The sequence below is a fragment of the Pithys albifrons genome, chromosome 17, assembly GCF_047495875.1.
Source record: "Pithys albifrons albifrons isolate INPA30051 chromosome 17, PitAlb_v1, whole genome shotgun sequence".
NCBI lineage: Eukaryota > Metazoa > Chordata > Aves > Passeriformes > Thamnophilidae > Pithys > Pithys albifrons.
The window spans coordinates 5914623-5939211 of NC_092474.1; the positions used below are offsets into that span (position 1 = coordinate 5914623).

Here is a 24589-nt window from a genome sequence, read left to right on the forward strand (position 1 = left end):
TGCAAATTGTTTTCCCCACTTTTTATGTGAGGCTGAGTATTGCCAATGTCTCTTGCCCTTTGCAGCCTCAGCCCATACAGTTATGATGAAGGCTGCCTGTCCAACAGCCAGGACCACATTCCCCTCGCTGCACTCCCTCTCTTGGCAACCTCCTCCCCTCAGTACCAAGAAGCAGTGGCCACAGTCATTGTCAGAGCCAACCAGGCCTACAGTGAGTTCATCAGATCCCAGGAGGGCACCTCATTCAATGGCCAGGTGAGCCAGGGCCTGTTTATGGCCACAGGGAGGGGAATGAACTGCAAGAGAAGCAATTTCTTTCTGAAACTCTCTTTGCCATTAATCTCTCAGGAGGGATGGAAACATACAGTGCTGAGCTGCAATAAGAAAGTGTTGTGCTTTCCATTTCTTTCTTTCTGAGAGAGAGAGATTATTGCTTATGTTCTGTTTTGAACCTTTGGGATTCAAAGCAAAGTCTGTGTTCAGAAATGAAGCTACAAAGCTGTGAAGTTAATCAATTTTCAGCATGACACACCTCTCTGAAGCAGGAATGCTGCCTTTGTTACTAAACATGGTCTCTTCTCCACTGCAAACCAAGGCTGTTTCAGCATTCCTGTCCTGAAGGGACCTTCAGCAGCTCGTGCTGGAGCTGTCAAAGCACTGGGGTTATTTTCTGAGGCTGTGCAGCTGCTGCACTTCATGAAGGACCATGGCTGAGCCTCACACCTCTGAGCAAAGTGACTCTCCAGCCCCACAAGGGCATAGACTTTGGACTGGCTGTCACATTGCTCTGCTCCAGTGTGATTTATCCAAGCTTCTTTCCAGCCAGTGTTGTGCCAGGGACCCAGCCAGCTTCTCCTGCCCAGGGTTCTCAGTGCTTCCCTGTGCCTGCCTGCCCAGTACCCCTGGAGGCAGGACAGTGTTCCCAGTACAAATGGGCAGAAGCACAGGGAGCCTTCCCTGAAACAGCCTGGACATCTGGCAAGGGGGGAGCCAGCTTGGTTTCCTGAGGCTGGAGTTAGCCCTGGGATCAGAGCTCTGTTGCTCTCCCTTCACTCCAGTTGTCTTGTGGGGACAGCCAGGACACATCAGTTGTGTGAGATAATGGGATTCTGCAGGCCCTGATGGATGTTCCTTGACTGGATAGTTTTCCTGCTGAGAGCACTGGGCATCCTGTTACTCCAGCTTGTGTAGGTGTAATCCAGCAGCCATTTACCTGCCAGCTTGTAACTGAAGTCAAGGGCTGCTTTTATTTCCTTTTATTTCTCCCTCTGATTTTATTGCCTTTCTCAGGTCTGCCTGGTGGGGGACTGTGTTGGAGGAATCCTGGGGTTTGATGCCTTGTGCTACAGCAATCAGACCGTGTCCGAGAGCCAGAACAGCAGCCGGCGGGGAAGCGTTGTCAGCGTCCAGGTAATGCTGGCTCCTGGTGGCCACTGGGAACAGGTCTGGTGGCCACAGCCCCTTCATGGCTCCTGACTTTAGTGGGGATCTTCTGCTGAGAAAACAAAGACTCGATTCCTTACCAATGGCAATGTGTGTGTATGTGTCACAATTTGGGTGTATTGGCCCTGAATGTGGGTATTTCATCCTCTGGTGGGAACAACATCCACGCCCTTAGGAGGTGCTTTGTCCTGAGGTACTGTATTGTCCTCAACTGGACCTTGGGGTAGAAGGGGGAGGGAGGCTGGAAGGAGAAGGTTGCAGTGTGACTCTATTCCTGATTCAGCTGTTAGAGTGCCAAATCCATCTATTCCAAATCCCAGGATACCGACCTTCTGTCTCCTGGAATAACGGTGAACAACAGCTATTGTTCCAGTGGCTCTAATCTGGAAGGCAGCAGACACCTCAGCAGGAGCAACATTGACATTCCTCGGAGCAACGGAGAAGATCCAAAGAAGCAGCTGCCAAGGAAAAGGAGTGATTCATCAACCTATGAACTGGACACGATAAAGCAGCATCAGGCCTTTCTCTCAAGGTAAGATTGGAGATTTGGAAGGAACAGAACCAGTGATGTTCTGGAGCTGGGGGTGGTGCATCTGTGAAACCTGAGCGTGGCTCTGTCATCCTGCGATAAGCAAGGTGGAGGAAAACATCTAATTTAGATTAGAGGGTTATTGATTTCAGAGTGTTGCATATGCAAAAGAAGAATTAACAGCTTTCTTGCTGAGTGGCACTGACAGAATCCAGCCTCTTCACTGGCAGTCAGGGAGCTGCTTCTCTGCTGTGCAGCAAGTGTGGGATGGAGGTCATGAAGCAAATGTAGAAATCGTGCGAGTGAAGTCGGTGAAGCAGAACCAGGAATCCAGCGTTGGATTAATTTTAAAGCATCTCTGAAACCTGGTTTTGAGTTATTCTGTTCCCTGCCAGGGCTGCTCCATTGCACCAAGGACGTGTTTCAAGTTTGCTGCTCGCTGTTGATGCCCCTGCTATCACATTCCTAAGCTTCTTCAAATGGACTTTCAGAAATGTATCCGTTAACACAACCGATGGAATTTTAATGGCAGCCTTTCCGTGGCCACCGGGTGCTCAGAGATTACTTCTCTAAGCCCAGAGGATTTTTCTGGCTGAATCATCTTCTTCAGCCTGTGGAACTGGGCAGCCCAGACCTTTTCATTCAGCAGGCCTGGAGGAGCTGCAGTAAATATCCTCTTAATCCCTCTTCCCCCACATCCCAGGATTTGGGAGCAATGTCCCCTCACAGCAGACACTGCCTGCACTGCAGCTTTGTCCAAGGCTGTCCCTTTTGCCCTGTGCTGACCTGGAGGCTTTCCCTGCATTTTGTCCTCTCCTTCACTGCTTGGAATCATTGTTTCATCCCAAGGGATTCCTGTTGTCCTGCCATGTCAGGGGCCTTTTGTAAATGATTTATGGGAGAGAGAAGGTATCAGAGTGAATGTTGTTGGTGCACAGAGATACAATATTCAGACAGACAGCTGCATTTACTAAAACCACAATGAGCTTCCTGGCTGTTTCCAGCAGGTTAATGAGAGGCAATCAGACTCTTGTTCTTCCCTTCTCAAAACAGCCTCCCGTATTACAGGAGGGAATATGAGTCGTGCAAAAATGTGCTCATTCTCCTCCTTGTTATTGACCTCAGGGGCACAGACTCAGTTAAGGGAAGCGAGCTGGCTCTTGATGCAGTTTTACACCTATTTTAGAATAAGTGCTGTGCCTGACATGGATAATGGATTGCACAGTTTTATTTTCCAAATAGCTTTGTGCTGGTCCTTCCTGTTCCGTCTCTGAAGGATTGTGCCTGCTCCCAACATGAAGTACTTGTGGGTCCCTGGCAAGAGGTGTCACTATTCAGTGGGTTGATGGATTGGTGCTTCTTTAGAGTTTTAAACCTTTTTAAAAATCTCCTTTTAGACTCTGAATCTCTTCCCAGAGCTCAAGAGCAGGATTCCCTCAGGGAAAGGAGTAGGTTGAAGCTGCTGTATGAGCTCTCTCCCTGGTGCAGATGGGGCTGGGGAGCAGGGATACACCTCACCCCTCCTGCATGTCCCACCCCAGCCCTGGACCTTGTGTTCTCAGCCATCCTTGCAGGGCAGCACCTCCACCAGCACAATGTCCCACTGGCCTCTGTCACCGTGGAAGGATTTTTCCCACAGGAAACCCAAGCCCTGATGTGACGTGGCTTTGGGCAGGAGATTGGCAGGACAGAGCCAAGTGTCCCTGATGGGCTCGGCAGACGGGCAGCCTGGCACACAGAGACCCTTCTGTCCATGCCCGCTGCAGATTTCAGCCTGTGCCAAAGAGACTCATTTTTATTCATGTATCAGACCTACCCACTTCTCTGGGATAATGCCCAGCAAGCCAGAGCAGCATCTGGAGATTACAATCACACATTTATTTTTAAATTCAGTCCTTCTGCACAACTACATTATTTCTGGCTGTGCTGTACTTGTATTATTGTAAATGAGTTGATTTGCTTCTGAAATCCATAAGCTCTTGTTTAATTAATGCACACAGTACATCTGCTGCTTTTTAAAGGGAGAACAGGGCGCTGTAGGATGTTTGGAGCATGGCAGATTCCCAGTTCCCCTTGGCTCTCATTTCTTTGGATTGCTGAAAAGACTATCGAGTTCCCAGCAGAAGGAAAGGACTGTCCAAATTGCTGAGTGCTCTCATTCTTCCCTCCCTCACGAGGAGATGCTGTGGGTTGCTGGGTGGAATGCACCAAAACCCCCTTGTCCCCATCCTGCCGTAACATGACACCTTGGCCATCAGGATGGTCTTTCCTTTGTTGGAATTATTGGAATTCTGTTGCTGTGGCCTCAGTCCTCTGCAGACCTGAAGGTGTTCAAAGTGCCTTTTCATTCCCCACACGCAGCAAACTCGCTGCGGTGCATCCTCGTTAGTGAAGATAATTCAGGCTCCAGCAAAGGTGGCTTGTTTTAGTCATGTTCCAGCTCCGTGCACCTCAGCCCTGTGATCCCAGGGAAGCTCCTTTGCATCCCAGGAACAGGAACATGCTCGTTTTTGCTGCCATGACCCGCCGTTCCTCTCGCTTTTCATGTCACTATTTTGCCTTCCTGTGCCACGTGTGTGTGCCAGAGGTGAGCCTGTCATTCCTCTGTGGTTGGGCAGTGGCAGAGCTGTGCCTGTGCCTGCCTGTGGGCAGCTGCAGAGGATGCAAAGGAGCAGAAAGCACTCCAGCATCCCTTGGGAATGGCGCTCGGCAGAACCGGCTCCGGGATGGCACATTATTTGCCGTAGCAGGGAAGCAAAGTCTGGGTGAAACCTGGGTTCCTTCCCCAAAGTGTGAGTGTTTGCAGCTGCTCCTGCCTGGCTGGTTGTCCCAGAGGATGGGTGTGAGAACCACCACTCTGCTGCTGGGGCAGGTGGGGAGGGAACAGCCCAGTCCTGGTGAGCTCAGCAGTGCTGGGGTGTCCCTGCCCTCAGGAGGGGCCTCGATGGGCAAGTGTTGCATGTGAGGATGTGGCAAGGGCTGGGCACCACCTGGGGCTTTGCCTTGGGGCCACAGAGCTGACAGGACACCACTGGATTTGCATCATTGCTGCCTCTGGGCCAGTAAACCTTCTATCCAACCCAGCTGTTGTGATACCCATTTATCCTACTTATTTCATGGCACCTATTCTGATGTTTGTTGAAGTGTTTGCAAACACCCTGTTAAGGCACTGCTGGTACTCTGTCTTCAGCTTTCTGCTTCTGATTATGATGAGATAACCCAGGGTGGGTGCCATGGAAATCTGCACAACCTGGAGAGCAAAAGGAATTGCAGCTTAGTGCTTTTGGGTGGTAACAGAGGAATCTCAGAGACCCTTCTGGGATTTGGTTATTATTTTTTTAAGGTTATTGGTGCTCCACATCTGTCGTTTCACATTCCCACACGTAGACTGCAAAGCAGCAACTCTCCCTAACGTGGGGGTGGATTCCCAGGATTTTCATCTAAGGGTTCCTGCTGCTTCTTCCTCAGTGTCCAAGGGAAAAGTGAATTTAAATTTATGTTAAACCTGTATATTGCCCAGCCTGCCTCACGCACAGTGGAATTTTGCAACAGATTGAGAGCAAGGTGGTGGAAGGAGCAGCCAGAAAGCACAGCAGCAACGTGTGTCATGGAGTGAATCCCTGCAAACCTGCTTTGTCCCTGCTACTCTAGGAATTTTGGCTTGTTTGTTACCATCTCTTGCAAATGACTGTCCTAGCAGCACCCAAGGTTCACACTCCTCAAAGGAAAAACGTGTAAATGAACCCACTGGAAGCTTGGACTTGTACATCTGTGTGATGCCAGTGGAATGGTCATTGTGTGGTGGCCAGCACAGCTCCTTCACTGGAGAAGCAATAATTGCCTTCCCTGTCAGTCCCTAATCCAGGTTTTAATTACGAAAACACAGCATGAATGAGATTTTGACTTTCTTTTCCATTCCTGTCCCAGTTTACATTCCAGTGTTCTGAGGAACGACCCCAGCTCCCGGCGGTCGAGCAGCTCCACGATGTTGGATGGAGGGAACATTGGGAAGTTTGAGTTTGAGATCACTGACTTCTTCCTCTTTGGTTCTCCCTTGGGCCTGGTTCTTGCACTGCGAAAAACTGTCATTCCAGCTCTGGACAGTAAGTCCTGGTGCAAACTGCTGAGCTCCTGGATCTTGGAGGTCTCTTCCAACCCGACTGATTCTATGATTCTATGGGGTGGAAGCACCTCCTGCTGCCTGATTCTATGATTCTATGGGGTGGAAGCACCTCCTGCTGCAAATGCAGGATTGTGGTTAAACTCCAACATGGGTATATAATATTTGTTGCACTGTAGGGAGGCAGATCACTGTGTGCTCTGGCCAGTACTGATTGGACCATTTATTTGCAGTGTGCTTCCAAACAGTAAAAATACTGAGTCTATAAATACTGAATAAACTGTCTCAGTTGACTGAACTGGGAGATGGAGGAGATGATAAATCCTTAGTGCTTTTTTTAACCCCACAGTTGTCATTTTTGCAGACAAATATTTACAATATTCTAACTAATAATCTTTTGATACTTGAAGTCTTTTCTTCTTCATCTTTCTAGTCTTTCAGCTCAGACCAGCTTGTCAGCAGGTCTATAACCTGTTCCACCCTGCAGACCCATCTGCTTCACGCCTCGAGCCTCTTCTGGAGAAGAAGTTCTACCTTTTGCCCCCCTTTAATATTCCTCGGTACCAGAGGTTCCCGCTGGGTGATGGCAGTTCTGCTGTCTTGGGTAAGTCCCTCTGGGTCCACGTGAGCTGTTTAAAGGTTATATCCACATTTTACATGAAGTTATCAAAGCAATTGGGAATGATAAGAGAGAGAATTGGCTCTGTAGCATTATTAGCCTAGTTCTTGGGTTACCAGAAGAGGAGTTTTCTTCCAACAAAATCAGTGCCTTGTGTCCCAAATGCCCTTTGTTTGTCGCACAAGGGCCTTCAGCTGCTGAGAGTCACAATGAGGTGACCTCTCTGTGAAGGTCCCTGGTTTACACCCAGCCTGGTGCTTGTGATTGGGACTGAATGACGCACAATTAACTTGGCAGAGTTTAGGACTTCAGTGCTTGGAGGGCCAGTGAGGACTGAAAGGCACTGAGAAAGTGGTGAGATAACGAGTTGATTTCCTTGGTCCCATCCCATGTTTTGTCATAGGACAGGCTCCTGCAGGTCAGTGGGCTGCTGACAGAGCCTTGCCCTTCCCACCTTGCCAATGAGACACTTTGTCTTCTTGGGAAGCCCAGAATTGCTCTGCTGTCTGTGGCCTCCCCAGCTGCAGCACTGAGAAAGTCCAAACCACTTGTGTTCATGCCCTTCCTGACCATGCCCTGCCTCAGCTCCCATTGCATCAGTGCTCTGACAGTTGGTCTAGTGAAGGAAATTCTGTTCCCTGCCATCCTCCCCTCACTTCTGTGCCTGGACTCTCACAGTCTGTGCCATTGCAGTGCAGGCTCTCATTGCAAGGGGCTCCCAGGGAAGCTCAGCACTGTGCAGAGCTAAATCTGACCTTTTTACTTCACCTAAAGCTTTGGTTCCCTGCAGGAACAATTGCGAGAACAACTCACCATAATTTTTTCCCTGGATAGAGGTTGTTAGTTCATGGCTGATTAAATGAAATTAAATTGCAACTAAAAGTCACTGCTATAAAACTAGGCATAAAACACACAAGAAATCCTGCCAGCAAACCAGAGGAGGAAAGCAAAGCCACCAGCTAGAAGGATTGGGATTTGGTGGTTGTTTTTGCCCCCAGCCCTGGTAGCATTCCATTTGTTTAATATTTGAATCATGCAGGGCTAAATGAAGAGGGCTCGTTATCCAGAGTTAAATAATTCTAGTGGTAACTCTGCCTCATTTTAAAATTGAAACCCAAAGCAGTGGTCTTCTGTGGATCAGTGTCTTTAAAGATTGTCATTGCTCAGTCTAGAGGTCTGCCTCGTTAAATGGGCACAAACTAAACCCCATGTTTAATAAAGTGAATAAAATACTTTCTGCAGGCCCCACTCACTTGTCAAATTTAGCAAAGATCTTGCGGCGACACTTTTTAAAAATGGATCCACCCACAATTGCTTTTGTACCCAGGCCAGTTCCAGCAGCTCAGGGAATCTGTAGCAACTTGAAAAGCAATTTGCTTTTGGGGTGTATCCTGGGTATCAGCTACAAGGGGCTGCCTAAAATAATTACACCTGGACATCTTACCTTGTTTCTCTTAAATAATACATCCCAAAGCCCCTGTTCTCGCTGGACCCAGAGACAGAGGCCCCATTGGCACTAAACAGCCTGGGTTCAGGTTATTGCTCTGTACAGCAGGAGGGATTTTGGGGAAGTGCTGTGTCTGCCTGGGCCTCTGAGCTGCCTGTGCTTGGAGAGACATGTGGTATGTAGTGGAGAAGAGTTAAACAGCAATTAGCTCAACTGAGAGGGGCAGAGCAATTGCAAAACCTTTCCAGGCTTGAGCCTTGCTATTTTAAGAGAGACTACTCTGTCTTAATGAATAAAAGTGACAAAAAAACGACTTGACATTCTTTTCCTGTAAGACAAAGCCTCTTCATTTGCTTATCATGAAGTAACAGGCTCTTCCTTCCCATCAGAGTCCAAATTTCAGTGTGCTGTGCATGTTACCAGAAGGACTAGCCATGAGTCACCAAGGTTGGTGTTCAATGTAGGGTCCTCCAGCAAAGTTAATTGCTGCCATAATTAAGCTGTGTGTTTTGTTGATCATGTCAAATTCAGGTGCTCCATTACAATTAGTTCTGTACAAAACCTTCTGTAACACTGCTCATGCACATCTTCTCATGCAGATACTTTTTTTTTTAAAGTCCACAATTCAGAAAGCTTCACAGACTGTTTTCTCCCCCCCTCATTTTCCATCTGTACTAAATGCTGGCCCCTGTTCCATTTCAATGAATTTGCAGAGTAAAATCAAACTCACAGCCCTGCATATTCCTGTGCCTTGCACTGTGTAGGCTGTGAGTCTGATTCTCCCATTACACATTTTTTTGCCCTCATAGTAAAAAGATTTCTTTGGATCTGCTGGGTATTTTTGGATTTGGCTCATTGGAGAAGCAGGTTAAGAGGACTCCCTTTTGTTGTTGAAATGCCATTGTTGTGTTCTCTGCTCCCAGTTAATCTCTGATGTGGGTCTGTTTGGAAAGTCACTCCTGTTTTGTTTCTTTTACTCTGGTTGAAGGTTGTCTGTTCCTGGAAGACTCGTAGTTCAGTGCTGGGGTGTAACTGTTTGTACGTTTAACACTTTGTGGCCACATGTCTGTTGTTCTTTGTCCTTCTGTTATGTTTTTTTTCCCCATCTGCTTCCAGTTGAGACAATCCAGAACAACCCCATCCTCCTCATGGAAAGTAGCCCTCTGGGTGCTCTCCAGCACCAGGACAGCTTCATGGAAACGAGTATCCCTGTTCCCGTCCTGAATTGGCAAGATGTTTCCAATAAAAGTGCTGGTTGTGCTGAGTGTGTGTAATCTACACTTTCCTATTGTCTGTGGTGGTGTTGGGTTCTCGGGGTGCTTTTTGGAGATCACACTGTTGCCTCCTGGAGTTGAAATCCTCCTGCTGTGCCTCAGGCTGTGCCACATGAAATCAGCACTTGGGATCACGCCTGGGGCTGGGAGAACCCACGGGTTGGAACTGCAGACTGTGCCACTCTGGTGTTGGTGCTGAAGGGGAGCTGCTGGCCCTGCTGGCCTGGCACTCACATGGGCACATCCCCTGGGAAGGGCTTGTCAGCAGTGACCACACTGAACCAGCCCAGTTACTGCCTGTCTCAGACCACATTCTGTCCCTTTGAGTATTTCATGTCTGGACACTCCCTGTGGCTCTGCCAAACACAGCGACTGAGGCTTTCAGACCCCAGGATGGCTCTTCTTGTTGGCTTCTTTAAATTAATTTCTCGTCTTCTGCCTCAAAAGCAAATTTTGATGCATTTGTTTTGCCTTCTCTTCCATCCCAAATGCTGCATGGCCTCGTTTATTCTGGTTGTGGCTGGTGCTGCATCTGCAATTTTGATGAGACTTGACTTTGGTTTGGTTTTTCCTCCTTATGTGTCTCACTTGCCCCTTCTCATCCCTTTCTGGGTGTTTTGCATTGAGAGCTGGGTTTGCTGCTGTTGTCTTTAACAAGCTGATCCTGTGGGACATTATGTGGTCATACAGGATGGTGACACTTCTGGCCATCCCAGATCGTCTCTCCCTTTGTCTCTTGAAGGTGTAGATGATTTTTAGGTGTGCACTTGCCACGTTGCCTGTGCTATGAGGTCTGTTACACAGCAGGGGAGAAGGATCTAGTACTATTAATTAATCACTTTGGAGGTCATTAATGAAATGCCATTTAGCTGTCAGCTGATCTTGCCTGTGGTCAGGACAGAGCTTTTAAAAGCATCCCTTGTCCATGGCAGGGGGTTGGAATGAGATGATCTTTGAGGTCCCCTGCACCCCAAACTGTTCTAGGATTCACTGATTCTCTGCTCTTTACCTTGTGTGTCAAGAGCACAGCGTGGCCAAGCAGTGCTTGGCTCGGCTGTGGCAAGTGCTGAATCCCAGTTCAGCCACTGGAACTGCAGGAAATTTCCAGAATCTTGAAAAAATACAGACAAGTGCAATCTGTTGCTCTTGATCGCAGGGCAGCAAGTGCAGAGTGCCCAGCACTGAGCAGCCACTCCAGTGCCAGCAGGTCTGGCCTCTGCTGAGCAGCTGGCTGGCTTTTCTATTTCTACTTTTTATTTTTTATTGAACTGTACTTTTTTTTGTTTTCAATATCTTTGTTGCTGCAGTGCAACAGCTCACCCTGCAAACAGTACATATCAAAATCTATCATCCAGGTACCCCAAGGACTTACCTGAGGGGATGGCCCTGGGCTGTTCATTAGTGGGAAAGTGAGAACATTGACACATGGGTCCATAAATGAAAGGGCACAGCACCAAAATGGGTATTAAAGATCTATAGGAAGGCATAAAAAAGGTGATTTGGCTTCCTGTGTTATGGAAGTGCAGTTTAGTCTCAGGTCTTGGCACTGGTTGTGCCATGTGGTTTGAGCAGCACCAGGTGCTCTGGTGGCAGGGAGGGTGCTCAGGGCACTGCCCCAGCCAGGTGTCCTTGTCTTCACTCTGATAAAACGTGCCCTGAGTCACAGCACAAGGTGCACTTGAGCCAGTGCAGTAACCCAGGGCACCTCTGTCCTTGTGTAGTGACAGAGGAATAGCTAATCCTGGTCCAAGTCTTGCTGCCTCTGAGCCTGCTGGCTGCACTCTGGGCTTGCCTGGAAAACCTCCCTGTGGCTGTCAGGACCTGAGCTGGGGCTGCCCCTCTGCAGGGCAGGAGACTTCAGGTGGCTGCTTTGGGAGTGTGTCTGGCATGGCAGCATCTGTGCCAGCCCCCCCTGGGCACCACATTGCCCAAGAAACCCCCCTGGGTTCAAAATCACTGCACAAGGGCTTTGCTGGAAAGGATGCACAGAGTTGGGAATTACATCGTTAGGTTTGGGGTTGTTTTCTGTGAGTCAGGTCCCAGGATTTTCTGTGCAAGTCACAGCTTTGGGGTGGAGGCAGTTTGGCTGAGGGGGTAGTAATGAATAAATCAGGTTTTTCTCCACATTTCCTGCCCTGCCTATTCCTAGCCCTCATTTTTCTTAGAAAGTGTCATTTTTTAGGGACTGAGGGTGTGTAGCTTGGGAAAAGTGAGAAACACAAGAGCAGCCTGAGTGGGCTGGAGCACAGGAGCACTGCTGTTTGGTGGCACCCACTAATATAGGTGACACTGAACCCAACAGTTCAGTGATGCCTAAACACTCCAGGCTTTTGTGGGAGTGAGAATTGTTCCTCTGGTGACACTGGGATGGGGTTGGAAGGGCTGTTCAGCTTGGCTGTATTTCCTGCAAACTCAGTATATTCCAAAATACCTGCTCAGGCCCAGGAAAGGGAGACTGGCTAAAAAGAGCAAGCCCAAAATAGTGCTGTTCCTTTATTCCCTTCCTGGTTCTGCCCAGGCAGCACCACATTTAGCCCTGATGTTTCTCCTGTGGAGCTTTGCTGGAACACCCTTTGATGTGTCTTCCAGCTGCTTCCTGATTCAAGCCACAGATGCTTTAGGTTAAGGGAGATGAAAAAGTTCAGGCTTCTCTAGGAGTTAAATCTGACCCTGGAATTTTTCCTAGCACAGACAAAGCCAAACCTCTCCCTGCATCTGAACAGGTTCAAGGAAACTGATGGTGGTCACCTCTGTTGGGACACCTCTTGGGTGACACAAGTACACGAGCACAGAAGGATCTCACAGGCCAGAGAAAGGAGAGGGAGGGATAAGCAGGGAAGAGATGAGAGCCTTGTCCCAGGGCCTGCAGCAATGGGAATGAGACCCTTTACACCTGAGACCTCTGTGGGGTTCAGTGCAGCTCCTCCTCTTTGCTTTAATTGTCTCCTCTTGCTCGAGCTGGTGGTTTGTACAGTCAGAAACCATCAGTGGCCCTGGGGGACTGGCTGGGCTGTGGATGCTGCTCACAGCCCTGACAGGCAGCAGCTGGAGGTGAAAAGAGGGGGAAAGTGCTGAGAAAGTGATGCTGCTAATGGCCTTTCAGGCCCAACGTGGGCAGCGTGTGCAGCTCATCAGCAGGTCAGGCTCCAGCTGAGGCTCAGCTCCTGCAGTCCACAAAGCTTTTCCACAGAGCAGCTTGTGGCCCCATTTTCCCTGCAGAGAACAGGACTCTGCTACCAACACTCAGCCACACAATTTCTGCTTCATACATTGCCTCTCCCTGGGCTGCAGCAGGATTTGTGTGGGCACAGGCACTGCTGCTGAGAGATGGGAGGGACAAAAATCAGTAGCCCCAAGCAAAAAAAGATGGATATTAAAATAAACCAGTTGCCCAAATGATGCCCTGTGTCAGCTGCACACTAGGATTAAATCCAGGGATACCTCAACTGGCTGGAATAGGTGGAGGGTGTTGGTGTGTGGGAGTGATGATGCACTCTTTTTCCCCATGGCATCTCCTGTGCCCCATCTGACACCTGGCAAGAAAGTTCAGGCACTGCTCCTCAGGTGCAGCAGAGATGGGCAACCTTAAAACTTTAATAAATTGCTTTGCTTTTGCATGTTGCTGCCATTCTGGTGCTGCCTGCCATGAAGCACCTGGTATTGGCATTACAAACCTCTGCAGTGCAGGAGCTTGAGATACCCACTTATTTTGGCCTTACTTTGGGGTGAATGTTCTTACCCCTGTTACAAAGAGAAAACTGAAATGCAGAGATTTTAGAGTGACTTTCAGCATCTCTGGATTTGCCAGTCCTGAAAACTTGAGGTCCTTTTCCCTCCAATCCATATATAAAGTCTGTGTGAGTGGTTTTACACCCTCCTTTTCTGTATTTATTTACTAAGGGGTTAGGCCACACTGGGTAAACCTCAGGATGGGATCTGAACATCCAGCTTTGTCTCAGTAAAGCTGTTTCCACAGAGACTGAGCTCCAGTGGGAGGTGCAGGTGCTCAGCACCAGGCTCCTTTCAGTAGCTCTTCCTTCAGTTTAATGAGTGTTGGCTGTACCCATTAGCAATAAAATACAGGTTCAAATTAGTCCCTGCCAGGCATGAGGATGTTTTCTTGATATCTCTTTTTATTAATGTTTTTATCTTGGAGAAGTTAATTTAAATCTTAAGTATTTCAAGAAAACAAATACCCCCTTTCTAAGGTTGTTTTTTGTTGTTCTCCTTACCTTGGTTGTTTTGTCTCGATGTGAATATATAAATTTGTGTATATTCACATCTGTTTGTATGACACATGCTTGTTATTGCTGCTTGAATAAGTCTGCCTGGGTTTTTCTTTGGATCTGATTTTTGAGCTTCTTGTTTTGCTTCTCTCAATCAAAGACTGCTCCTCCAGCCACACGTCTCTGCCTGCTGTGCTGTTTGCTTTCTTTTCAACCCGGAGCTCCGATGATCCGTGGGGTTTTCCTTTTTTCATTCCAATCAGTTCTGGAAGATTTTTGCACCTCCCAGCTTTGTTTGCTTCCTTCCTCCCCCCTGAGCTCATCTTGCCCAGCCTCTGTCTGTTGGTCTAATATTTTGATTTCCCTGTTTCAACTTTGTAGCAGATGTTGTTCAGTCTCATGGTGCCGTCTTCGTGGAAAACACGTCCCTGTCCACCCCCATTTCAGCCCCTCAGTTCAGGGGCTTCCGGAGAGCCAGTGAGATCAGCATTGCCAGCCAGGTCTCAGGAATGGCAGACAGTGTCACTGCTTCCAGCATAGCCAACAGTAAGTGCTCTGAGCCCCCGCTCTGCTCTCCGACCGAGCCACGCAGCTTCTGTCTGTCTGTCTGTCCGGGCCGTGCTTCCCATTCGGCACCAAAGCGCTGGAATTCCTCACCTTCACCTGGTTTGGCCACAGTCAGTGCCGTGTGTCACCACAGCCCCTGCAAGGCCAGGTGGTGGGTTTGATGCTCATGCAGGCACCGCCACTGCGTTCTGCACCATTAAAAAATGTGGGAATTGCTAATTCCGAGCAGCCTTTGGCTGTGGTGTGTGGGGAGGGTTAATCCAAAGGGATGTTCCTGTGGAGCTGGTCAGGATCACACTTCCAGCAGATCCCTCCAACGAGGCCCACAGCAGCAGGGATGAGCATCAGACCCTGAGATCATTTCAACTGGTTAAAACTTGGTTGTAATAACGCCAAGGTCATGGGTTCAATCCCCTGTGTGGGCCATTGACTCAAGAGTTGGACTCGATGATCCGTGTGGGTCCCTTCCAACTCAGAATAGTCTGTGATTCTGCCTCTGTAACAGGGCAAGGACAGGTTTGTTCAGAACAGAATGTTTAGTACTTTGCATTAGAAATTCAGCTCTCCTGTAGCCCACAGGGCAGCTCACAGTCAGCCAGTTATGACCCATATCCCAGAGCTGAATGAGGAATAAAAGGGATTGTTTTTTTGTTGTTTTTCCCCAAGACCTGTGTAACTTCCCAGCTAATACAGTGGAAAAGAACAGACTTTGTTAATGGTTCACCCCCTTTGTTTCAGCTGAGGTGTGAGTTGAACACTGTGCCCTCAGGGACCTCTGATAATACAGACCAAGAAAGGCTGGAAACATAAATTAAAAAAAAAACAACAAAACAAACAAACAACCCCATACAAAAAATTCCTCAGCCCAAATTCTATTCCCAGAAGGTGGCTAAAATTTAGAGATATTCCATCCCTGGCACGGGCTGGGAATTACTCACTCCATAATTAATTGCTGAGGTTAATAATGCTCCCTGAGGCAGGTGTGACTTGTTGAAGGTCTGTGGGTGCTGCTCAGGGGTTGTTGTAGCCTCTTGCCCTGTTTGAGGCAACACTCAGCAGCAGCAATAAATACCTGGGCTCTGACAAATGAGGGTTTCCTTCCCAAAGCTCATCCAAGAGCTGTGCTCCAGTGCATGTCCTTTCACTTGTGCTGGTGAGACATCTTGCTGAACAGGAATCTGCTTGGGAATAAGCTCCTGGGGGAGAAGGTGGGTGTTTGGTGGTGCTTTGTGATGGTGTTTTTTCCAGGGTGGTGCCCCATGGCCACCATGTCGCGACAGAGGGATCCTGTCGGAGCACAGCGCTCGCCTCTCCGCTTTCCCTGCGCTCTCCCTCCTCGTGCAGCTTCTGCTTTGTGTAATTTATCCCTCCACACATTTCACAGCTGTCAGAACCTGTTTGGGAGAGCAGGAAGGGGGCTGTGGCCACAGCATGGGCTGCAGGTGCTCCCTGTCCCCACGGCTGTCACAGCCCCTGCCCTGACACGTGCCCGGAGCCCAGCTGGCTCTGCCTTTGCAGCTCTTGCTCTCCACCCCATCAGTGTGGTGGTAACCTTGAGGGTTGGATGCAATCCGTGTTTGTCCCCAGGGAGAGCTGGAGAAAGTCCAGAGGGGCACCACAAAACCAACTCTCCCTCCTGGGAGCCTCCCTTGGGTGCAGCTTCCCTTGTACTATGAATTTCTGGAGGATGAAATCTGTGTGTGCCATAATAATAAGTGTGATTTCTGCTTTTTTTGTTTTTTGTTCATATTTTATTTCTCCTTTTAGAAACCAAACACCACTTTAATCATTGTAGAGGGTTTAGCCTTCTGTCCCAACTTGCCCTCCCTCACAAATCCCCCACCCAAACCTCGTTCAAGAGGCGTAGGCAGCATAAACATGAAATCCCTGCCAAGGGAAGGAAGCTCAAAGGGCCACGGAGTGGGGCTGCAGGCTGTGCTCTTCGGATACCCGACCTGGACATCAAGACAGGTATTCTGGAGAGACCCACCTCCTCTCTGAGGTCGACCTCCTCTCTGATTCCATAGTCCCAGAACTTCACAGCAAATCTCTGCACTCTCACTGAGGCACTTGCAATGTCTGATTGCATTTTAACAAGTATTTCTGTCACTTGGCTCCAAAGATCCATCATAACACGCCTAACAACTTGGCAGGAGCAGGAGTTCTGGGCAGAGCTGTGGGGACAATGCTTCTGCCTTACCACTTCTGAGCATGGAAGACTCAATCCTGTCTGCTTCCTACAGAGAATCTGAAATTACCCAAGCTGGGGACTTGCATGAGAAACAGAAGGTTGGGACATGACCAGGAGCTGTCAGTTTGGAGGACAGGGAGTCAGAAATGGCTGTGAGGAGGTGCCTCCTGTGTGCTCTGGAAAAACCCTGTTGGTCTATCAAATGCTCCTCCTCCTTCCCATGGCTCTTCAGAAAAGCAGGGACCACCAGGGTGAGGGTGGCCTGGGCCAGGGGGATGTGCTGGTGCCACATCCCACTGCAGGTCACTGTGGTGAGAGCTTCGTGCAGGTCTCTGGAAGGAGCCCGTGGATCCATCTTTTCTATTCAGCATCCGTGCTCATCATGAGCCAGATCTACCATAACACCAGGGGTGTGTTGGGTCTTACCTTAAACCTGGCATCTTCCCTGGAATTTCTTAAAAAGGGAACATTGTCACAGAGGAAAACAAAGCTTGAGGAAGCCCTTGTCAAAGCCCCAGCTTGCATCCTGCATGCAAACACAGCTCTTCCTGCTGCTCTCTTGATCTGATCCATCTTCTCTTTCCTTGGCTGCTTTTCCGGGTCGGAGCGCGCGGGCATTGAGGGCTCCTCAGAGCTGGGAAAGCAGCCCATGGCTCTGGGGACTGAGCCTTTGGGCTGAGAGCTGCTCATTTCCAGGAATTGACAAAATGTATGCATGGGCAGAGTTTGGGGCACAGCTGAGGCGTGGGGGGTCCCAGGGGTGAAGGGTGGCTGCTGGACACATGTGAGAAACTCCTCTGTGGTGTTTGTAACCCCCCCAAATCCCAGTGTGTGGAGCCCCAGTGCTCCCAGGTACTTGTCTGGTTGTCCCCCACAGAGGCTGGGCTGGATAACTCAGTTGTCTACAATGTGGTAGCCCAGGAGGGCAACAAGGACTTGTTGGGGACCACCAGTCCCGTCAGCATGTGCCATACACCTTGTGGTGCCTTTTAGCATCTCACACGGATTCCCACTGTTCAGATCCTCCATAGTGTGGCCAATACCTGGATGCTGTTCCTTGGTGAAAGCTAAAGGAGTTGGAAGCAGGGCTGGAGATGGCCTGGGCGTGTCCTGTAGTGGACAAACCACACAGGTCCTCCCTCCCACAGCTTCAGGGAGATGTGTTTCTGTCTAACTTTTGGCACATGGATTCCCAGGCTCATGGCACACAGGCCTTGGACCCCTTTCCCCGAGGTGTGGGCTAATGGCCCATTAACACCTGCCCTCCAGTGCCTTCCTATTTGCTGAAATGAAGGAGAATGTGCTGTGCCTGTGTGTGCTCCTGCCTAGGTCTGACAGACACCGAGCCTGGGCTGGCCGTTCCTCTCGCAGTGTGACCGTGCAGGGAGCAGCCTCAGGTGCAGATGGAGCGAGGGGCCAGAGCCCTGAGGTCCTGTTGTGATGGAGACCGTGTGTGTTGTGAACCCCCTTGGTCTGAATGAGTGTTTTGCCTCCAGTTGCTGCCAAGTGGTGGGGAACCAAACGGATTGACTACGCCCTGTACTGCCCCGATGCCCTGACAGCTTTCCCGACCGTGGCCCTGCCTCACCTCTTCCACGCCAGCTACTGGGAGTCCACAGACGTTGTCTCCTTCCTTCTCAGACAGGTAGGGTTGTCCTTCCTCCCCCAATCTCCCTTGGGCTGAAAAGTATTTTGGGCTCTTTGGGTTTTTTTCTGTTGCACTTTCCGTAACACCCGTTGATTTGTAGAGATGGAAGAATGACCTTTGCGCCCACAGTTCCATTTTCTTCCTCTTCTTCCACACCTGTGGTGTTGGTGGAGCTGCACACATGCAAAGTTCATGGATGTGCTGCCCCAGCTGGTTGGTTTGGGTCTGGGTTTTACCATCAGAGCAGGTTGCAGATGGGGCTCCCCAGGGATCCATGGAAAGGGCCCACGGCGATTTCCCATGAGATCACAGTGGCAAAGGTCAGTGGCACTTGTTTCTTGAAGTGATCTGTGCTCTGTGTGGGCAAAGTTGGATCTCAAGACTGAAAGGGAAACTTCTCAAAGTACAAATTAAAATACAACAAAACCAAAGGAGAAGTTTTACATTAATTTAACCTAAATTGATAGGCAGAATTCAGTTCCCCATTTTGCTTTGCTAAGTTATTGTGGTTTCCTCTAGGAACTCATTAGGATTTAGTCCTCATTCCTGCAGCACAAAGCAGTTCTGGAGCCAGGAAAGTGGGAATTGCTGGTGTCTGGAGTCTGACACCTCAAATTTTATCAACCTGCATTTGGCCTGAGATTCAAATTTACTGTTTAAAATGTAATTCTTTCCCTAGAATAAGTATTTTCCCTTCAGTTCCTTGGGGATGAGGGGGAGTTATTTGCCTTACAAAGTACAAACTCCCCAGGGAATGATACTTAGAGTGTGGAGCTGGAAAAACCAAAACTCAGAGCAACTCTGTGGATTGTGTTGCCCACTTGGGCCCTGGGTTTGCTTTGTGTGAGCTCAGCTGTTAAACCCTCCCTGCTCTCTTCCAGCCTCCTCCGCTGCAGCTCTCAATTATTTATGATTCTGTTGGCAAACTTTCTTTCAGTGTCATCCTCCAAATGGTGTGAGAACTGTAAACAGCAGAGATGTCAGTGCTGGTGGCAGCAGCACCAATCCAGGGAGACCATTTCTTCCTGGCTGTGCCCAGCCCAGGGAGGTGTCTCTGTGCTTGCACAGACCTTGCTGGATGGTCCCACATCAAACTCAGCCTAACAGGGCTGAAAAGAAGAGAGAACTGTAATTGTGCATGAGGGGGAACAGGCACGACAGTCTCGTACACAAACTGCTCCACACAGGGAACAGCCAAGACTCAGGATTCAGCCTGAGTCTGGGTTTGTAGCAGTGTGGTGCTTCAGATCTTGTGGGTTGAGTACCTGGAGGTACCTCTCCATCCATTCCTAGGGTAGTCTGGCACCCCCTTCTCAGTGCCTGTCTCTGCTCACTTGTCTCTGCCCTGAGATCAGGGGTTTTCTCATTCCTTGTCTTCTCTCTGTCCTTCCTGAGCCCCACAGCACTGCTTCCCCTAATAAGGATTTGTTTCTAAGTGGCCTTGGACAGTCACCTCTGGGTAAAATGTAAAAAGAAGCTGTTGAATAGTTTTAGCCTCCAAAGATTAAATCTTGTTAAAACAAGCCCAAATAGGACTCAAAATAGATTCATGATTTAAATAATTTTCAGTAAAACTTGTTATGTTGTTTACATTGGATTTCCATGAACTCCCTCCCCAGCAGGCTCATCCTCCCTGGGGTCCTTTTTCCATTTCTCTGGATGAAAACCAGCTTCAGCTGTGCAAAGGGAGCTGGCCCATGTCAGCTGAGCTCAGCTGGAGAGCAGCTGACCTCACAAGATATGTTGGAGACCTTGTAAAAGAGCCCACATTTAATAGACTTCTTAATTCTTGCTCACTGAGGACTAATGCCAGTTTTGGAGTTCTGTGTGCAGTGTCACCTCCCAGTCCTACATCAGTCCTTGAGGTGTCCCCTCACCTTTGGGTGTTATTCTTTCTTTTTCCTTCTAGAGCTCAAGAGCAACCTAGGTAGTATTTAACCCTCCTCTCTCCAGTTTCTGCTTCCCATCCCTGCCTGTGCCCTGGTGACAGGCAGGAATTACCCCAAAGCTGGCTGGTGGGCATCACCTTGGCCCCTCTCTAGTCCTTGTGCTGGCACAAAGCCCTGGAGCTCTGTCAGCCTTGGAGACCAGGCCAGGATGGACAGACACCCTGAGCTCTGCCCTGCAGGTGGCCAAGCCAGACCCTCGTGTGCCTCCCCCGGGGTCAGATCAGTGAGGGAGCAAAAGCCGTGGGACAAGAGCAGTCCGGGGTGGACTTCAGTAGGAATAAAAAATGAGCTGAAGGAACAGCACGTGGCTGGTCAGAGCAGCTGGTGCTGGGTTGTTACGGAGTGGGAAGAGGCTCCAGGAAGGAGACCAGTCCCTTGCAGACTATGGGAAAGGACTAAAGAATCCCTGGAGGAAGGGCAGGTATTTAAGTGCAGAGCTTGTCCTGCTGTGTTTGAGTCAGTTTTGTACCTCCCAACAATCTAAAAATCCTGCATCCCAGCCAGGATTAAGTCTGCGCTGGGCACAGGATTTGCTGGTTCAGAAGAGGCCACTTGTCCTGTAAAACCTGAAAGTTTGCCCGGTCAAGGACCTCTGTCCAGGCATTGCCCTCCACCAGCGCTGGCATGGGAGATGCAGAATAGCATGGGCAGGAGGAGGGGGGTGATGCCTCAGTGGGATTTGTCCTCCTGCAGGTGATGAGACACGAGAACTCGAGCGTTCTGGAGCTGGATGGGAAGGAGGTGTCCGTGTTCACCCCCTCCAAGCCCCGCGAGAAGTGGCTCCGCAAGAGGACGCACGTGAAGCTCCGGGTGAGGGGGTTTGGGAGCTGCCAAGTGGAGGGAGGGGACAGTTTGGGCTGCACAGATGGCTCTGTGGGCATGGCATGGATAGAGGGGGACATTGCATTGCTGGTCTGTATTAGTGATCACATCCTGTCTGTGTAGTTGTGAAAGAGCAACCCAAAAGTTCTGTACCAGCAGTCTCCTCTTGGCCTTGAGTCTGTAAAACATTCACAAAAACTTGAGTCTCTTGGCTGTGGGTCAGAGAAGGAGCCAGAACAGAACATCTTTCCAAGTCCCATAATACCAGTTCTCTGCTCCATAAATGCCCTTCGCTCCCAGTAAAGTCTCCAGTTCCTGAGAAGGCAGTTCTGTGCTAGAACTGAGACAATGTCAGCAGATTTCTCTGGCAGCCGTTTGTGTTTCCTCTTGATTCTAAAGTGTAAGAGTTAACAGACAGTATCAGAATTGGACGTGGAGTCTGCCATGGAAATTGGCTCTCCAGCCATGTGCACTGCAGTCCACCCATCGAGGCAGGGCACGGAGCCTCACCTCTGCCACAGGTCACATTCTTTCCCAGAGCCGTGGGTGGAGTGGAGCAATGACACAGAGAAACCCACGCTCCGGTTTGTCCGGTTATATTTGGCATTTCCCTGCGAGGCTGTCCATCACTGAGGGCTTTTTTCTTTATTTTTCTTTCTCCTCTTTCCCTCTTGCCTCGTGCAGAATGTCACGGCCAACCACAGGATAAACGACACCATCGCTAACGAAGATGGGCCCCAGACCTTAACTGGGAGGTTTATGTACGGCCCCTTAGACATGGTCACCCTCACGGGAGAGAAGGTACTGTGTGTGCTGTGGGGGTTGTGCACGGGGTGGGGGACAGGGACAGTGCTGGTCAGTGCTCTCCTGGTCCCCAGCAGGGTTTGCTGTCCTTGTGTCTTGGCCAGGTTGCCCTGCTCAGACCTGTGGGTGCCTCCCACCAGGAACAGCATTTGTTGTGGGATTCTTCACCACTAGGGCCAGGTTTTGTTCCAGTACCCCGATGTTGGGCTGCCTCTCAGCAATAATCCTTGAAGTGCAGAGGGTGGGAGCAGGACCCAGCCCTGCTGCCCTCAAAGGGGGTTTGGGTGGGATGTCCTCATGCTTGGCCTGTTTTGCTCTGTGTCTCTAATGCTGTGGGTGACCCAGCCTTGCTGCCTCCTCAGGTGGACATTCACATCATGACCCAGCCACCCTCGGGAGAGTGGGTTTACTTTGACACAGAGATCAGCAACAGCAGTGGCAGGATTTCCTACGTCATCCCCGAGAACCGGCGCCTGGGCATCGGCGTGTACCCCGTCAAGATGGTGGTCAGGTGAGGGATTCTGAGCTTTGCAGGAGGAACACAAGAGGAGTTTGACTGCATGGTCGTCCCTCCTTGTGGGGCAGCTCTGTTATTGGGTGGGGTCTGAGCCTGGTTTGCCAGCAACAGAGGCAAAGCCACTTGTGCTCTGCAGCTGTAAGAGGAAGATCCAGATTTTATTCTGGCTCCTGCATCACCACCAGCACAGGAGTGGAGCTCCCACTGCAGGGGCAGGTCTTCTGCACCACAGGGTATGGCCTCATAGTCATCTGCAAAACTGCACCACTGAGCATATTTTAAAGACCATAAACTTGTCCTTGAGGGACAGAACTTTGTGCTTGTGATGATTCACAGCCCAGGGGCTCCAGGTCAGCTCCAATTGCTGGTGTTGAGCTCTGAGAGGAGGAGGAAGTGGAGAGGCTCTTCTCAGTGGTTAACACAGAAGTGGTTTTCTGGGGGTACTACTTTGAGTCACTGATGCCAAGGCTCCAGAGTACTATTCCATCCTGACTTTAACACAGAGACCCTCACTCAGTGCCTGTAACCGAGGGTGGCATCACTGTTGGAGCCTTTGGGCCAGGTTTGGGTGCTGCTTTGGGCTCGTGGTGCTCTTCAGGGCTTGGTGATGCCTTCTGACTGTTTCCCTGTCTCTGACTACCCACATCCCTTTCCCCAGGGGAGACCACACGTTTGCAGACAGCTACATCACGGTGCTGCCCAAGGGGACGGAGTTCGTGGTGTTCAGCATCGACGGCTCCTTTGCAGCCAGCGTGTCCATCATGGGCAGCGACCCCAAAGTCCGGGCTGGAGCCGTGGATGTTGTAAGGTCAGGGCAGGGGCTGGGCAGTCAGTCTGTTTGGCACCAGCATTGCTTAAGGTCTGCAGTCCATTGACTCGTGACTTTCCTTCTAGGCACTGGCAAGACCTCGGCTACCTCATTATCTACGTCACAGGCCGCCCTGACATGCAGAAGCAGAGGGTGGTGGCATGGTTAGCACAGCACAACTTCCCCCATGGCATCGTGTCCTTCTGCGATGGGCTCGTTCACGACCCACTGCGGCACAAGGCCAACTTCCTGAAGTCCCTCATCACGGACGTAAGCCTGGGAATGCTGAAACAGGATCGTGGCACGGGTTTGGGTTGCTCCTTGTCCAATTGTTCCTGTCAGCAGCAGCCTCTTGGCAGCAATGGGAGCTGCAGAGGAAGATTAATCTGTTCATTTTATTTTATTCCTTTTATTGCACTACAAAAATGTCTGTGCTGTTAAATTGTTGCCTCTGCTCTGCGACTGCTGCCTCTGTTCCATTAGGACTTTGGTGCTGGGCCGAGCCTTGCTTTTCCACATGTGGACATTTTGTCACCTGTTTGGTGGTTTTCGGTTGTCTGTGGTGCACCCAGCAGGACTGAGAGGGGATGGAGCTGCTGCAGAAATGGCCTTGGACCACACAGCCTTGATGGGAGACTCCACAGAGATCTTCTGAGTGTCTGACTCCTGAGAGGTCTTAATATCATTTAGCCCAGAGGCTCAGAAAAGCTTCAGATAAAACAACAATTTCTGTGGCTGGCAAGTGTGCCTTGATGAGCCTGTCCTTAACCCTCTTGGGCTCTTGTTTCAGCCTGAGTCCAGTGGTAGGAGCAGCTGGATCTCACTTGCTGCCTGCTCTCCCTTGTCCTCCAGAAGAACCAGTTTGGGACCAGGGTCAGAAATTCCATCTCCCTGACCTTTGGCTCCAGGCACAAAGCTGGCTGGTCTGGTGGCACCAGTGTCCACACCTCCCCTGTCAGCCCCTGCTCCAGCCCACCAATGAAGGGTTGGCCAGGAGCTGCTCTCTGCTTGGAGTGGAGGCAGATTTATCCCTGAGAAACAGGTCACAGCAGTGGCTGTGGGAGGGGAACATTCCTGACTAATGATTCCTGCACAGGGGGGTTGCAGCTCTTCTCCCACAGTGACAACAGGCAGAAAAGAGTGTGGCATCCTTGCCCCCTGCAGACCTCAAGGCAAGGCTGTGGATCAGCAAGTGGAAATCTGCTCTTGTCTCACTGTTACTCCTCTTGTTCTGGCCTGTAAACATCCCCAGCTCATTAATTAGTGCCTTGCTCGCCGATTCATTATCCAGCTGGGAACTTACATAAATTCCAGTGACCTGAGATTCCCACAGATGCTCTTGGAAGCCTAAAGCCCCGCCTGTTGAACAGCACGGGGTGTCTGTGTGTTCTGATTGTGTGTTGCTTTCTCTCCCTGCAGCTCCACATGAGGATCCACGCGGCGTACGGATCCACGAAGGACATCTCCGTGTACAGCTCCATCAGCCTCCCGCCCACGCACATCTACATCGTTGGCCGACCCACCAAGAAGCTGCAGAGCCAGTGTCAGGTAGGAGGGGGCATGTCTGAGCCCCAGGGCCTCCTGTGGGAGGGAGATGGGAATTTGGTCATCTCAAGAATGGTGGC

The 24589-nt window shown here is 50.1% G+C and overlaps 1 protein-coding gene across 9 annotated transcripts in view; it reads left to right on the forward strand.

The window, feature by feature from the left end:
• Nucleotides 1-24589, forward strand: part of PITPNM2 (phosphatidylinositol transfer protein membrane associated 2) — a 130163-nt gene that overhangs the window by 101208 nt on the left and 4366 nt on the right. For 4 of the 9 annotated variants that reach the window (XM_071571877.1, XM_071571880.1, XM_071571879.1 and 1 more), the window contains 15 exons: nt 66-255; nt 1291-1410; nt 1764-1975; nt 5900-6075; nt 6526-6696; nt 9275-9424; nt 14040-14204; nt 15993-16196; nt 17913-18061; nt 20707-20823; nt 21520-21636; nt 22002-22150; nt 22815-22964; nt 23051-23234; nt 24384-24512. In XM_071571877.1, coding sequence (XP_071427978.1) covers nt 66-255; nt 1291-1410; nt 1764-1975; nt 5900-6075; nt 6526-6696; nt 9275-9424; nt 14040-14204; nt 15993-16196; nt 17913-18061; nt 20707-20823; nt 21520-21636; nt 22002-22150; nt 22815-22964; nt 23051-23234; nt 24384-24512 — 2383 coding nt within the window. Of the gene's footprint in view, nt 1-65; nt 256-1290; nt 1411-1763; nt 1976-5899; nt 6076-6525; nt 6697-9274; nt 9425-14039; nt 14205-15992; nt 16197-17745; nt 17890-17912; nt 18062-20706; nt 20824-21519; nt 21637-22001; nt 22151-22814; nt 22965-23050; nt 23235-24383; nt 24513-24589 lie in introns of those variants that run through there. The other 5 variants (XM_071571882.1, XM_071571881.1, XM_071571883.1 and 2 more) reach the window with 5 other exon arrangements.